Consider the following 14,845-nt stretch of genomic DNA (forward strand, 5'->3'; position numbering starts at 1 on the left):
TAAGGGTCAAAGTTCATCAAAGTGTGTCAGTTCTCTATAAAAATAGCAACAAACTACGTCATTCTTAGGCTCGTGTGGATGCCTGGTCATAGCGGAATCACTGGAAACTGCAAAGCCGATAAGCTAGCCAGAGCGGCATCCTCCCCTCGCTCACATCGGATTGGGATCGAGTTGGATGTGCATTGACATCTTGCGTTCTAGCATTAGACCAATGGATCTCGTGTGCAAAATCTTTTTGGTCTAGAGTAACATAGAAAATAGAAGATCTACTGAACATCTTCCAAAGTTCATCTTGTCGCCATCGTGGGGGTTCTTATTGGACATTGTTCAATATAGCGCTAGACATTTATGCGGCAAGGCTAAAAATCTTGTCTGAAGCAAGTTATCAAAATCAATAGAGAAGTGAGGTAAAAATATGCAGTCACTTTCTTCTCAACAGCGACATATGAGCCGTTACAATAAACTTGAAACATTGAACAAAACTACTTTCTAAGGTGCATAGAACAGCAGCCCTGATAGTCGGCCCGACATAATGCACTGGATCCGAATCTCCAATACTGGTAATAAGTGGTCTCATTCCAACAGATTGACTAGCGAAGGAGAGAAGACAAATCTGGCTATGGAAAAAGGATGAAATACAAATGTGGAATAAATACGTACGCAATACCGTAGAGATTTAGAGATCTGGCACTGTAGGCGGAGAGAACTACTATGTACTTAACACAGATGCTCTTCACTCAGGAGTATATCGGAGACGAATCAGTAGACGACGCAAAGCGGTGCCGACGATGGAAAGAAATACGGAAAACTTTAAACCAGCTAGAAAAACTCAATACGAAAATTCTAGTAGAAGAAATAATAATCAGCAAAGAAAAATGGCAACAAATTGCTTCTATTGTAGAAACGCACTAAAAAAGATCCATGGATCCCCGTAGAATTCGTGTCAATAGAAGTTGAAATAAACAGCTTAACGCTGGCTAAACTTGACCTGAAGTACGACACCGATACCGGGCAAAGGAAATTCATCGTAGAAGCGATGAGCGTGTGGGTGTAAGATGACGATCCCTATATGGTACGAAATCATTTTGAAACCTCCTTACTGACTAATAAAAGACTCTGAAACAGTCCAAGCGTGTAGAAAATTCAAGAAGGTTTTTAAACAGAAACCTATTAGATTCCCGATTTTGGGTTAATTTTGATGGGATCATATGCCCACTGAACGCTTGTCTAGTATATCATTTATAAGAATTGTAAGATATTAAATTTTTCAAAGGTCTCAACACATGTCTTCACGACACGGCAAAGTCGAAACTGTGACATATGAATTGAGAAGATGTGTACAAGCAAATAATAAAAACTGATGGTAAAGGTATAAAACAAAATTAAACTGCGCCAAGCAACGCAAGGATGAGAGAAGACATCGAATGCAACTAAGAAAGCAGCTAAAGAAAGAGGAACAGGCGAGAGCAGATGTCGAGTGAACGGCCATTCAAACAAGCAACTGTTTGAGAAGCGCTGTAATGATGACAGCTGGAGCTGTAGTAAACTCTAACACACACGTAATCCATTTACAGTTAACCCAACCAACTGAATGTTGTCTTGCCACTTGACAAGCCAACGGTTGCTGGTTGCTTACCACAGGTCATGATTATCTATTGCGGAAATGTTGAATGCGCTGCTGAAGTATACATAAGTCTTCACTTATAAATGTAATGGAATGCATGTGTGTGGGTTTTCATGTATTTGAAGGTATGTATGTGTGTTGTCATGTGTGTGTAAGGAACAATGGCCTAGAATGGCTAGCCATCAGAGGCCATCGGCATGCCATAGCCAGATGAGTGATTGGCGAAGCCTGCATTCAGCGCTTAACAGTTGCATATGCACTTATATATTTGTATATCTCTATATGCGCCACATATACCAAGTAATTCATAAGGAAAATGCGAAAACCGCATGTAAGTAATCGAAAACTAGCTAAAGTCTGCCACTTGAAATGGTTCGTGTCAGAAATGAGGAAGTTGTTACAAATTTCCCACCATTTCCCCGCTGAACCCGCTGCCTTCTCGGAATTTCGCTACACGCCCCTGCAAAGTCGGTCGTTAAGGAAGCAGATAATAGCCAGGACTGCAGCTGCCGTCAAAGTAGTAATGCAGAGAAATGCAACAAAAAGCGCCACATCAGCGTAATTGAAAATAAAATAATAAAACTAGAATGTGGCAGAGTTGCTTGCTGCAAAAGTGCGCAACGTTTTCTTTGTGGTGCACTTTCTTGAATTGCAAGCGTCATTGGCGCAAGCACTTGCCACAGTTGCGAGCGCTCGAAGTCGAACAAAGTACCGTAAGTGCTCATATGTATTCATATGTGTTCTTATGTATGTTTGTGTAGTTCGTTTTTCCTTATAATGCCGACTTCCGTCGTTAGTTCCGCATTCTCGGCAAATACTTACGGTACTTAAAGTGCAGCACTTTTCAGTTTTGTTTTGCAAGTGATTCTCGATTTTTGTCCATTACTGATTAGTTCGTGCCTCATCAATCACCAAGTAGTTGCCAGACTGTCAGCTGCTTTGGTGGATTTTAAATTGGGTTTTACACATTTTCGGTTTGTCATCGTTAAATTTTGTAAAAGTAGTATCCTTTTTAAGGTAGAAGTAGTTGCTAAGAAATATTCCTATATCTTTTAGTAGGAGGCCATCCTCCTTGACCATGTGTAGAAAATCACGCAAGTGAGGAAAGTATTCCTTGCGCCATTCACTTGTGAGTGACCAATAATGATTTTTTTTGGATATATGGCTCCAGCAACTCACGACTTCCGGTCTTATACCAAGTATTATCTGACGTATGCCGATGATATTGATATCATTAGCCTCAACAACCACCCCATTACTTCTGGTTTCTCCAGACTGGATAAGGACGCGAAGCAAATGGGTCTGATAGTGAACGAGGGCAAGACGAAATATCTTCTGTTATCAAACAAACAGTCATCACGGGTGTATAACGTAATGCCGACAATCAAAATCTCGAAATTTAGAATCCCGACACTCAAAATACCGAAAAATCAAAGCACCGACAAATCAAAATACTGACAAATCAAAACACCGACAAATCAAAACACCGACTTCTTTAATCTAGGAGCTAAATAAAGAAGGTACTACCTTCTACAGGAGCTTCTGACGTATGCCGATGATATTGATATCATTAGCCTCAACAACCGCCTCATTACTTCTGGTTTCTCCAGACTGGATAAGGACGCGAAGCAAATGGGTCTGATAGTGAACGAGGGCAAGACGAAATATCTTCTATTATCAAACAAACAGTCGTCACACTCCCGACTTGGCTCCCTTGTTATCGTTGACAGTCATAACTTCGAACTCGAAGATAATTTCGTCTATTTTGGAACCAGCATTAACAACAACAACAAAGCCAGTATCGGAATCCAACGCAGAATAACGCATGCTAACAGATGCTACTTCGGACTGAGTTTTTGTCCAAGCAATTGAGAAGTAAAGTCCTCTCTCGACGAACAAAGACCAAATTCTACACGTCAATCATCATCCTCGTCCTGCTATATGTTGCAGAGGCATGGACGATGACAACATCTGATGAGTCGAGCTTATGAGTTTTCGAGAGAAAGGTTCCGCGGTTCCGCTTTGAACATCAACGGTGAATACCACAGTCGATGGACCGATGAGCTGTACGAGATATACGGCGACCTTGACATAGTTCAGCGTATTAAGAGACAGCGGCTATGCTGGCTGAGTCATTTTGTCGAGGAGAGCAGAGGCAAAGGAAGACCTTCACTTAGTGGAAAAGACCAGGTGAAGAGGGACCTGGGTACACTTGGCTTTTCCAATTGGCGCCAAACAGTGGAAAGGAAAAACGACCGTTGTCAATATACAATTGTCGGACTGAGGAACAGAGGGCCATAACGACGTATCCTTTTGGTCGGTACAAATATAGTGGACAACTTAATAAAGGTATACAAAGAGAACACATACATTATAGATATTTTCCATTCAACACCTTTGTCCAATCAGAATAAATCCCGAGAGAGACATAATAATCCATTTGGACCTAAAGTTTTTCTGGAGCCAACTTCAGTGCAGTCTTTTAAAATATTTCTTAATACAAGTTAAACTCAACAAAGTCTTTTACATAACTTCGGTAGTCGGCGGTCCATGTCTTCATATTTAGCGAAATTTTAGAGCTCTGTTCGCATGAGAGTTGTTGAATCTTGAACTTATATCCGACCAAAGGAACTGAGCTAGATTTAGTTCAGTAAGTCCATTCAAAAGATTTGCAGTTAACAGAGTGTGTCCAATATATATGTCACCGACTTACATAAGTCTTGGTGGAAGAACAATTTGAATTCTAATCCCACGATAGGCGATTTCATGTAACCTGAAGGTACCCATTTTTATATATACCACATCTAGATCAAGACTGATGCTACAATAAAAATGCGGATGCAAAATCATGTACACGCTTTTCTTCTGACCTCAGCTTCCTAATTTTATGAACTATAAGCACTCGAATTTGAGACTCCGGAACAAAATAAAGACATGCCAGCTTTATAGCGTTAGGCATTATCTTGAGCGAGATATACCGAACTTCATAGAGATAAAATTTCGGAAGAAATTCCGAAATCCTACAAATAGGATATATTACTCAAGGTATAAGGTTTCAGGAAAGATACCGTAAAGAACTACCCTTAAGAATGAGCAAAATACTAAATTTGAGAATACTGCATTAGATGCTGAGGCGACTCTAATAGGCCCGCTGGCGAACGTGGTCATCATAAGCAGGGGACCCGCTGTTGACATTCCTATTAGTGAAAATTAAACAAAAGTCATCGCTAAGTTCCTCAAATCAGCAGATATGGCATTTGAAGACGCAATACGCTCTAAAAGTCTACACCTTTCATCAGTTATTCTTTAAAAAATGTTTTTATTGAATGTGACACACAGTGTAAGTGCGTTGCATGCCACTTGTAAAATTGGAACAAAATTTGAATTTGAAAAATGATTGAAAACTTTCTTCATTCAGTTTTTGTTTTTCTCCGTGTCGCGTGTATATTTTTTTCAGGGGATTTAAAATATATAAAATATATATATATTTTTTTAGTTTTTTACAAGATACAGATTTAGAAAGAAGTATACATTTATTTTCGAAGCATTTAGTAAATAATATTTGCAAATATATTTGAGGATTAATTAAAAATGACAGCTAAAGCCGATGACTCCAAACCAACCAAGGTATGTCCCTACCAAAAACAGAAACAGTTTTAGAACTTTAAACGATGTCTTGCAGACGCCTAAGCTTAGCGGCGGACGAATGACACGTATGCCCTACAGGCAACTTTACGATACTGAAATTGACGAGATGATTAGCGTACGACGGGCCCTCAAAGTGAGTCACGTCTGCAGCAGTAGCTGTAAGTTCCCTCACTTCTCTTCCGCAATTACAGGTGCACGATGACGAACTCGTTGACGTAACTCCTAAACTATTAAAAGTGGTGGACAATGTTAAAGAGCGCAGATATAAGATACTGAATGAAACGTTAAAAACCAATTTAAGTGCAACGGATTCGTCAACACGCGTCAGCTTGATGAGTCGACAAAGTGTGGCGAGTCATTCCAGTACGCTGAGGTTTAAGCTGGGTGGTCTACGGTTATCCTTAGATGACGTCATAAATAATGTACGTATGGTGGTAATCTATTGATAAAGGGTGGTCCATAGAGTGGTTCAGTTTCGTAAAAGAATATAATTATCGATTTTATTTATAATAAAGTACAATGAAGAGGGAGTATAATGAAGGTGTCGAAGAATGCTCCAAAAGTTCGGTTGTTTACGGAATCTCAGTGAAAAGACTATAGACTTCAATCCGAAAAGACAGTTAAAGGGTTTGTCCGAAAAGTAGTAGGACTAAGACGATTTAAAAAAAATTATGGAAACAATCGTTACAATTTTTTTAAAACTTACAAAATAGGCTCCTTCGGCGTTGAATGTATTGAAGGCATCACGGAATAGCCCTGAGAGCCGAAGAGCAAGCTGCTTGGATCCCCTTTTATCAGCCGTTTCAGGCAAGGAAACAAAAAAAGTCCGTGGGGCGGCTGCAGAAGCGTTGGTTAGGTAGCTGTTCACAAGAAAGGCGGTGTGAACCAGGACATTGTCGTGGTGCAACTTCCAATCGGCTGCGATGACTTGTCGCGGACTCAATTGAGCCTTCGTTTGAGTATCTTGAGGACTTCCACGTAAAACTTTGCGTTGGCGGTTTGTCCAAGATGGTGGACTATGCCTTTGTCCATTCATGGTGGACGATGATTTTGATGTCAAAAAAGATAATGAGCTTCTTGCTAAAGAAACATCTGGGTAAGCCTGCCTGATCATATCAAACGTCTCTGTCGCAGATTTACCGAGTTTGACACAGAAATTAATCGCGTATCTCTGTTCTAACGAACGCTGCATTTTCGGCTTGAACCACTAACAGAAACACGTCGCGCGAAAATGTTCGTCCTGACTCTCCAGGTGCTCGAAGACAACTGACCAGCCGCTCGTTCGTTAGCTACGAACGCCCTCTATCGCATCCAATCAGTGCGCGCATGCGCCGAAGAACTGTCGTGGTGGCAGAAGAATCAGTCCTATTACCTATTGGACTTGACGACCAAGAGATCATGTGTGGCGCGATATCCAAATCTTCCAGTGATGTTTTCTATCCACACTGAAATTGTAACTTCCTGTAGATTTGCTGGTCTCTCGAACGTCATAGGTTCTTTTGCTATGCAGATACCACTTTCTTTCTCAACTGAACCCGCTTTTCTGTACAGAGCTTTTTCGACAATATTACCAAAGAGAAATCTTTATGGAACTCCCTACATAAGCCTAGTTATATATGTATAGTTATATTTTTTTATTCAGGTCGGCAGTTTACAAAATGTCTTCATAAGCAACGAACAGGAGGAGGAACCTATATTCTATCCACGACGGAGTGAACATAAATATCCTTTCATAAAAGTTATGCTGCAGAAAAGCCCCATATTTTTATTGTATGAATCTGAGAGTTTCACCGTACCGAAAGGTACAAAACTGGCAGAAAATGTCGAGGTGGATAATACAATTTATGATTATTTGACCATTGGGCGTGGTAATGTACGTAGACGCAGTGACGCTGAGACCCAAACTATAGATGCGATAATGAAAACCCGTTATGTCAACACCTATTATCGCAATCCGGAGGAAAAGGGCACATACGTGTCCTTATATGAGTTGTACGATACGTATAAAGGATTGCCTAAACACGATAAGAACGAAACGGATCGTAAAAAAATCCAGAGAATCAGTAAAATGAACGATCTAGAGTACAGTGCAGAGCTTGTACAGCTAACGGAGAACTCACGCTTCAAGTTTGCCACCATGGTTATGGAACGCATATTAGCGGGTAATGTCTATCAGAAGAGTCAGTTAAGTTTTCGTAATTTTCGTCAACCTAGTAAGTCGGATAGTGTCGCCGAGTACCGTTACAAACCCGAAATAATATTCACATTGCATGCGCCTAAGTTTGGTGCCCAACATGCGTCGGGTTTAAACCGTAAGGCTGTCTCAGATATTAGCTTTTGCTATGGCAATGGCGATATTCTAGCTGTAGGCTATGGTCTCTTCTCGTACTCGGCCTTAATAACTGTATCCACAGGCAATGTATGCATTTGGAGCATTAAAAATCCACAGCATCCCGAACGCTGTTATCGCTATAATATACCGGTGACATCAGTGGAATTTTCACCGTTTTTACCATTTCTACTAGCCGTCGGCATGATGGATGGTACCGTTGAGGTGCGGAACATAACTAAACCCAATGATCCACCCATTGCGGTTTCACAACGCAGCACATCACTAAATGGCGATCCGGTAATTGCGTTGAAGTGGATCAAACAACCACAGGACAAGCATGACACCGATCCGATATTGGCGCTTTCATCGAACGGTTCTGTCTGGAAGTATTATGTCATACATAGCCCATATCTGTTGGGTTTCAAACAGATGGTATTGTATCGCGTTGATGGACAACCTGAAGGCTTGCAGCTTAAACAAACTCCGAATTCCGTTGAACTCTTCGCGAACAGACGTCCATTGGGGCTGAACATCACATTGCATCCGCAATTGAGGGATATTTACTTTATGCTCACCGATGAGGGTTGTGTGTACAAGTGCTCGACCAATACGACGCACACATACTTGGATATTTCGCAGACCCATGAGGGGGCAGTTAATTGCATGGATTTTTCTCCGTGGTCGCCGAAACTATTCCTAACTTGTGGTAATGATTGGTAAGTTTTTCCCAAAGGTTTTTGATATTAGTGTCTGTGAAGGATCTTATACATTTGGCTGAGTCATTTAACTGGAAACATACTTCTCCGATATTCGTACTAGACAGGACTGCAAAGATTTTCAGAGTGCGGTCGGGACGAAAACTGTCGGTTGTAGTCTGCTACAGAACGTCTTCTCGAGCGAAGCTGTTTCTACCTCGCAGGACAACCAATAATGTCATTTTTTAGGGCTGAAAATCTCTCATGTGCTTTGGTTCTTCGGTTTTAATAGAATTCCCAATTGAGCTAACAGAAGGTCAACTCTCTCCTGACTTTCATGGCCTTGGGTCCGGTCTCGATTCCAATAGAATTCCTAATCGAGCTAACACAAGGTCAACTCTTTCCGATACTCTCCAAAAGGTCCGCGCCGAATGAGTTAAAGCTCCAAAGGCTTCTACTGCTTATAGCCTACACTACGAGTTGTGTCTCCATATAGATCCGGACTGTGGACCTCGGGCAATTGCAAAAGTCAGTCCGTGACTCTTTTTAGAAATAGTCAGATCTAACTTGATGCTAAGCATTTCTTGACATAAAACATTGATTGAAAGTCAACCCAATAATATTAACTATCACTCCAAAGAAGCATAACAAGACAGAGAAACGTATACATTTTAAATGAAGCACAAATAACCTTTAACCTTAGGTGCATTCGAATCTGGATGGATGGAATATTAAAGCCCCTAATCACATTGAAATACAAAATGAAGCCGATTTTTGCGGCTCAATGGAGCCGGTCACACTCAACCGTCATTATAGCCACCAATCGTTCCTCATTGGATGTTTGGGATATCCATCGCAATATATTGGCACCAGTTTCACGCACAAAATTAAGCAAATCCTTCAACACGATGTTCAAGTAAGCCTAGTTTTACAAAAATTGTACCAATTATCCAATAAAAAATAAACTTTTTAAATCCAAATTTGTTCTAGGCATAGCCTGTGTGGTCGCAGTTTGGCAGTTGGTAATGAACGCGGTGACGTCTTCATTTGTTCCTTGGTAAAAATGCCATTTCAGCCATACTTTCAATACGATGCATTACGGCGATCTCTGTTCAGTGCGATTTCAACGTCTGCCGACTTAATAATCGAGCTGAATAATATCGGCTTTTTCGGTTATCCAGGGAAGGGTTTTAAGCCAGAGGAATGAGCAAAATTATTCAAAGCAATTAAAAATTTTTGGCAGTATATTTAAGAAAAAAAATTAATTGTAAAGTAACTGTAAATTACCTGAGTGTAGGGTGAGTAGGGACGTAAAGGATAGTGATAGTGTAAATGGAAAGGAGAACTATTGTTAGAAACACATAAATTGGCGAAATTATTGTATTATCTTAGTAATAATATATAGCATAATAAAGGTAGTTATATAAGTATGTAAGAGCCGTGTTGTTACTAATTCAAAAAAGAATACTATTATTTTTAGTAGTTTTAAAATGCTAGTGTTGATATGGAGAGGAGTCAGCTTAGGAAGCAGACGTTACAAGTTTGAAGGGTGTTAATGGGATACCAGCTGGCTGTAGAGGAGTAAGGAAGAGGAAAAAAACTAGGTGGAGTTGAACTTGGATTCACTTGTTTCTTCATAGTTTGAAGAGACAAACCCCAAACACATAAAAATGTGTGCATTCACGGTTTTCGAGCGCTTTCTTGAAAAGATTCTCTCAAACTTCAAGTGACATAAATAAATTGGTTCCAATGATATTGAGGTAATGTCTATTTTTGTCAAAGTGCCGAATATTATTGAAGTATTTTAAGAAAAACTTAGAAGATACGCAATGGTCTAGCGCACGAGTTGTCATGTTTCGAATATTCTCTTAGCGTCTTAAATGAAAAGTATCCTGTGTACTTGCAGTTACAATAAGTACCATCCTGACTTTTACCCGAATGATGAATTATTCCGACCGAGTTAGATGACAGCCCTACTTTACCGCATTTTAGTTATTGAAATACGTGAAAGCTCGGTCTCAAACCATTTTCAACCAAATCTAGTTAGTAACCGCGCCCTCTCTCCATATAACGGCTACTATTAAAAGTGCAATAAATTAATAAAGACAAGAGAAATATAAAATTTTGCAACGGCGATGGTACGGAGGGTATCAAAAACCATCAAGAAATTCGACACCACCCATTTTCAATTGAAATCGTATATCTCAGCAACGGCTTAACCAATTTCAAACAAATTTGACGCTACGGTATTAAAACGAAACAATATTGGATTACGACCACGCCCGCTTGCAACATATCAGAATCAATGTAAAGGGGTAAAACCTCGCACAAACAGTGCTTAAAGATATGCCATCTCTGGTCAAAATATTATCAAAATCGGCGAAAACCTTTCAGGACCCTTGAATGATCCAAGTAGAGTTTTTTCAACAGCCTTTTTTGACAACTCACGTGAGTCGTGTCAAGCTGTCATGCAGTGAAGAAAATATAGCAGCCATAGCTGAGAGTGTACATGAAGAATGTAGAGAGTCAATTCGGCGCATTTACGTCGAAATCTTAAATTGAAAGCGTGCAAAACACAGCTTGTGCAATAACTGAAGCCACTCGACCTTCCCAAGCGGCATCGCTTATCTCTATGGTCTCTTCAAAAGTTTCAAGAATATCCGACGTTTGCGAGCCAAATTTTGTTCAACGATGAGGCCGAAAAACAATCTGAAGAGATTCAAAAGCTTAATTCTCATCCAGAAAAAGCAATAGTTTTATGTGGTTTGTCCATTTCTTCAAATTTGATGCCGGTGAGAACATATCCGTCAAAGGCGACCGTAATCGCGCCATGACAACCGACTATTTCGTGCCTGAAATTGAAACTCGTGATCTCGGCGACATTTGGTTTCAACAATACGGAGCCACTTCCGCACATAGCATAAATGAATGGATTTATTGAGAGAACACTTCGATGAGCAGATAATTTCACCTTTTGGGCCGGTCGATTGGCCTCCCAGATCGTGTGATATCACACCGTAAGACTTTTTCATAGAGCAAAACATAACGCGTGTCATTCGCCAACTACCAGTCTCGTGGAGTCGAATTACGCGAACGAGTCTTCAAAAATTGAACTCAATGGATGGAACATCTGAGACATAGCCGTGGCCAACATTAAAAAAACAAAATATTCAAAAAATAAGCGCCAAAGAGTTTTTTTTCTAAATATAATGAAAGTTACCTATTAAATTAGAAGTTTCTGAGTTCTTTCTTTAAAAAAGTAGGGCATCTTATGTACCATATACATACATATAATATTGCATATAGATAATTCAGCATTATTCCGCAGATATGAGGATTTTTCCACGAATTATCCTTACTGCCATATACGATGAACAGTATTCCAGAAGGCTTGATGCCGAATACGAATACTTTATGCTCGTATGTCGACAAGTGCGTGGTTTGTATTCATGAAATTGATAAGAAACATTGTCTAGAATATAGTCTATTAACTATATATAAATATGTAAATATATAGCATATCGCATATCTCAAACAACTTTTGTTTTGATATTGTGTGGATTCTTTTCAAATATGTGACAACTTGGAAAATTGTTTCTTTTTATCTAGAAAATATTGTATAGTAAAATACATATGTATATATAATGCGTTGTCAAAAAAGTCTTGCGGTATTTTTATTGAATTTTTTTTTATTGAAATAGAAATGAATTTTTGATGACTCATGCCCAGCTCTTGATCGATGCTACGGCTGCTACTATGCCGGTCTCTTTCGACCAATTCAGCGATTTTATCGCAATTTTCGACGACAGGCCTTCCGGAGCGTGGCGCATCTTCGACCACCTCTACACCAGAACGAAAACGTTGAAACCATCGTTGTGTGGTGGAAATGGAAACTGTATCGGGTCCATAAATTGCACAAATTTTATTGGCGGCTTGAGATGCATTTTTGCTTTTATCGTAGTAGTACTGTAAAATATGCCGTATTTTCTCTTTATTTTGCTCCATGTTTGCGACGCTATAACTCACGATCGACTTAAAAGAAACGACAATCAATCAAACACGTGTTAGCGCGTGAAATGAGCTTTCCAAAAAGGTATAGCGTGATCCGATGCGACGAATAAAACTAGAACTACGGGTCGCTTTCAGCGCCAACTAGCGAAAATACCGCAAGACTTTTTTGACAATCTATTATTGTACGATAATTCACCAAACATGTATATTGTCTTCCCGATCTTTGATGATGAAAAAAAAGTTAACTCGAAGAGAACTTCCTAATCATTTTAGTTCAATATTAAATATTAATTATAATTATTTATTAAATAAATTAGCAAGAAATAGAAAGTAAAATATACTTTTCTTAAACCTTAACTTAAAGCCAAGCTAATTAAATTGTATTTAATACGTTTTCAATTGGATTGTTGGCCAGGCGGCTGTTTATATTTGCCCGTGTTTGAAGAGATAACCAGAATTGACATTCAAAGGTAAATATTTTCTGTCACAATATATGTATATACATATACATACATCTGTCTGCTTATGGCTATGTACTTAAATACATAAATGAAAATACAAACTGTTTATGAAACACTCGTTGGTCGAATTCAAATGTGATCATATGTTTTTAAGCACACAGAAGTATATGTGCATATGTGCATATAGTAGCACAGTCATACCCTGCCAGAAATTTGAACACTGTTGTTCCTAAAATCACTGGAGACCTAGGTTAGGTTAAATGGCTGATGTAGAGAGATCGCGCGCGTGGTGATGGCCTCTTAAAACTCCCACAACTAGGGAGAGGTTACTGAGGGTGTGGTTGTAGTGGATCTCAGTGACCTAACCCCTTAGAGACCTAACGAAGCACACAAATTTAAATAAGCAACCTTCTCTGCTACGTTACATTTTTCCTACGGGGCCTTCTTTCAAACTGTTTACCGCATGCGTTTATTTGTTGCACACTTTTAAGTGCACTAGTCTGGAAATGCGCATTTAAATTGCAATTAAAGCATTTCACTTTCAATATGGCAAGTTTTTCTCTGCTCATGACGATTTGCATTAACCCATAATGGATTTTCAGCTTTTATGAAAATTAAGTTTGCCACAGCCATACGCATTATAAATACTTATTTATATACCTACCGATATGCCGATATGCAGATATATGCCCGTTAAACTCACTTTTTATATGTAGCTGCATATGTGTTTACTGTACGTACATATTTATTCGGCCTATTGGTCACTCTTAATGAGTTTATTTGAGCATAAAACAACTACGGGCCAATAACGTTATATAAATAAATGGCAAATAATATACCTACTCAATTTATAAATACAAATATACGTAGATCTGTGCTTGCACTAACAAATAAAGTTGGATAAACTGCGCAGGGTAATTGAAAAAGAGCAATAAGAACACGCACAAATACAAAAACTAAATTGAATTACCAAGAGATGAAGAGTGCTTCAGTGCTATGCCGAAAACTCTATACAAGGTGCTTTCCAAAGTAAACAGGGCTTTTTGAATCTAGCGCCCTCTGGTGGTGCTGGTCGACTTGTGCATTATTATCTTTATCGATTGTCCAGTGAGAATTTCATGATATTTCATAGATTGGAAGTGAAGTTATTGCGATTTAAGTGTCAGTATGTTTGTGTTATCGATGTGAAAATGCGCTTCGAACAAAGAGCCAACATTACATTTTGTTTTAAAATTGGTAAAACTTTTACCGAAATTGATGAAACAAGTTTATGGCGATGATTGCCTATCCCGTAGCAGAGTGCGCGAGTGGTTTCAACGTTTTCAAAGTGGTCGTGAGGGCATAAATGACGATCAACATGTGGGCCAATCAAAACCGTCATCACCGAAAATTGCATCGAAACTGTGCGTGAATTTATCAAAAATCAGCAGAAATCAACATTGAAATTCATGGAAATGGAATTGAACATCTTCAAAACATCGATTTATCGCATTTTGACTGAACATTTGGGCTTATGAAAGGTTTGTGCACGGTTTGTTCAGCACAAATTGACTGACGACCAAAAATTGCTAATGCGCTGTCTCATCGATCGACGCTTAATCGATTATTTTACCAAAAATCACATTTTAACCATTAACCACTCCCGGTATTCACCTGATATGGCACCGTCCTACTTCCCCTTTTCGGAAAATGCATTTGCAAATGACAGGAAAGCGTTATGCAGACGTAGAGGAACAATATAATATAATGAATAAAATAAATTGATTTCGCCGATAAAACCATTTGTTCTGTTTTTTTTAAAGTCCGGTTTACTTTGGAACGCACCTTGTATATGTATGAGTAACATAGGTGCAATATTTAAATATATCCATTGTGCAAATATTTTTAAAAAATCTTAAAATTTGCACAAGATTAAGCCTAAGGCAAAAATATACAAAAGTTTTACAGCTGGGAAGGTTTCAGCAGACATATTTTTGATAATACACATTAATTGGGGTTGCCAACTCTTCAAAAATTTGCCTTCATTAATTTGAAAAGGTTTTTGATAACCACAGCGTCTAATTAAAAACACTAA

General features: G+C 39.0%; 2 protein-coding genes across 2 annotated transcripts in view; one reads left to right on the forward strand and one right to left on the reverse strand.

The window, feature by feature from the left end:
* Positions 1 to 14,845, reverse strand: part of LOC120774603 — a 439,267-nt gene that overhangs the window by 272,190 nt on the left and 152,232 nt on the right. The window lies entirely within an intron of this gene.
* LOC120773681 (dynein intermediate chain 4, axonemal-like) lies at positions 5,095 to 9,665 on the forward strand. The gene is made up of 6 exons (XM_040102712.1): positions 5,095 to 5,251; positions 5,307 to 5,405; positions 5,464 to 5,694; positions 6,915 to 8,320; positions 9,003 to 9,215; positions 9,290 to 9,665. Exons 1-6 carry the CDS (start codon positions 5,216 to 5,218, stop codon positions 9,504 to 9,506), a joined length of 2,202 nt encoding a protein of 733 aa, XP_039958646.1. The 5' UTR covers positions 5,095 to 5,215; the 3' UTR covers positions 9,507 to 9,665.

Source organism: Bactrocera tryoni, chromosome 4 (assembly GCF_016617805.1).
Source record: "Bactrocera tryoni isolate S06 chromosome 4, CSIRO_BtryS06_freeze2, whole genome shotgun sequence".
NCBI lineage: Eukaryota > Metazoa > Arthropoda > Insecta > Diptera > Tephritidae > Bactrocera > Bactrocera tryoni.

Coding starts and splice junctions, on each gene's coding strand:
- LOC120773681 (XM_040102712.1), top strand. CDS start 5,216: ATGACAGCTAAAGCCGATGACTCCAAACCAACCAAG. Junction 5,695..6,914: donor TAGATGACGTCATAAATAAT/GTACGTATGGTG, acceptor TTTTTTATTCAG/GTCGGCAGTTTACAAAATGT. Junction 8,321..9,002: donor CTAACTTGTGGTAATGATTG/GTAAGTTTTTCC, acceptor CTTTAACCTTAG/GTGCATTCGAATCTGGATGG.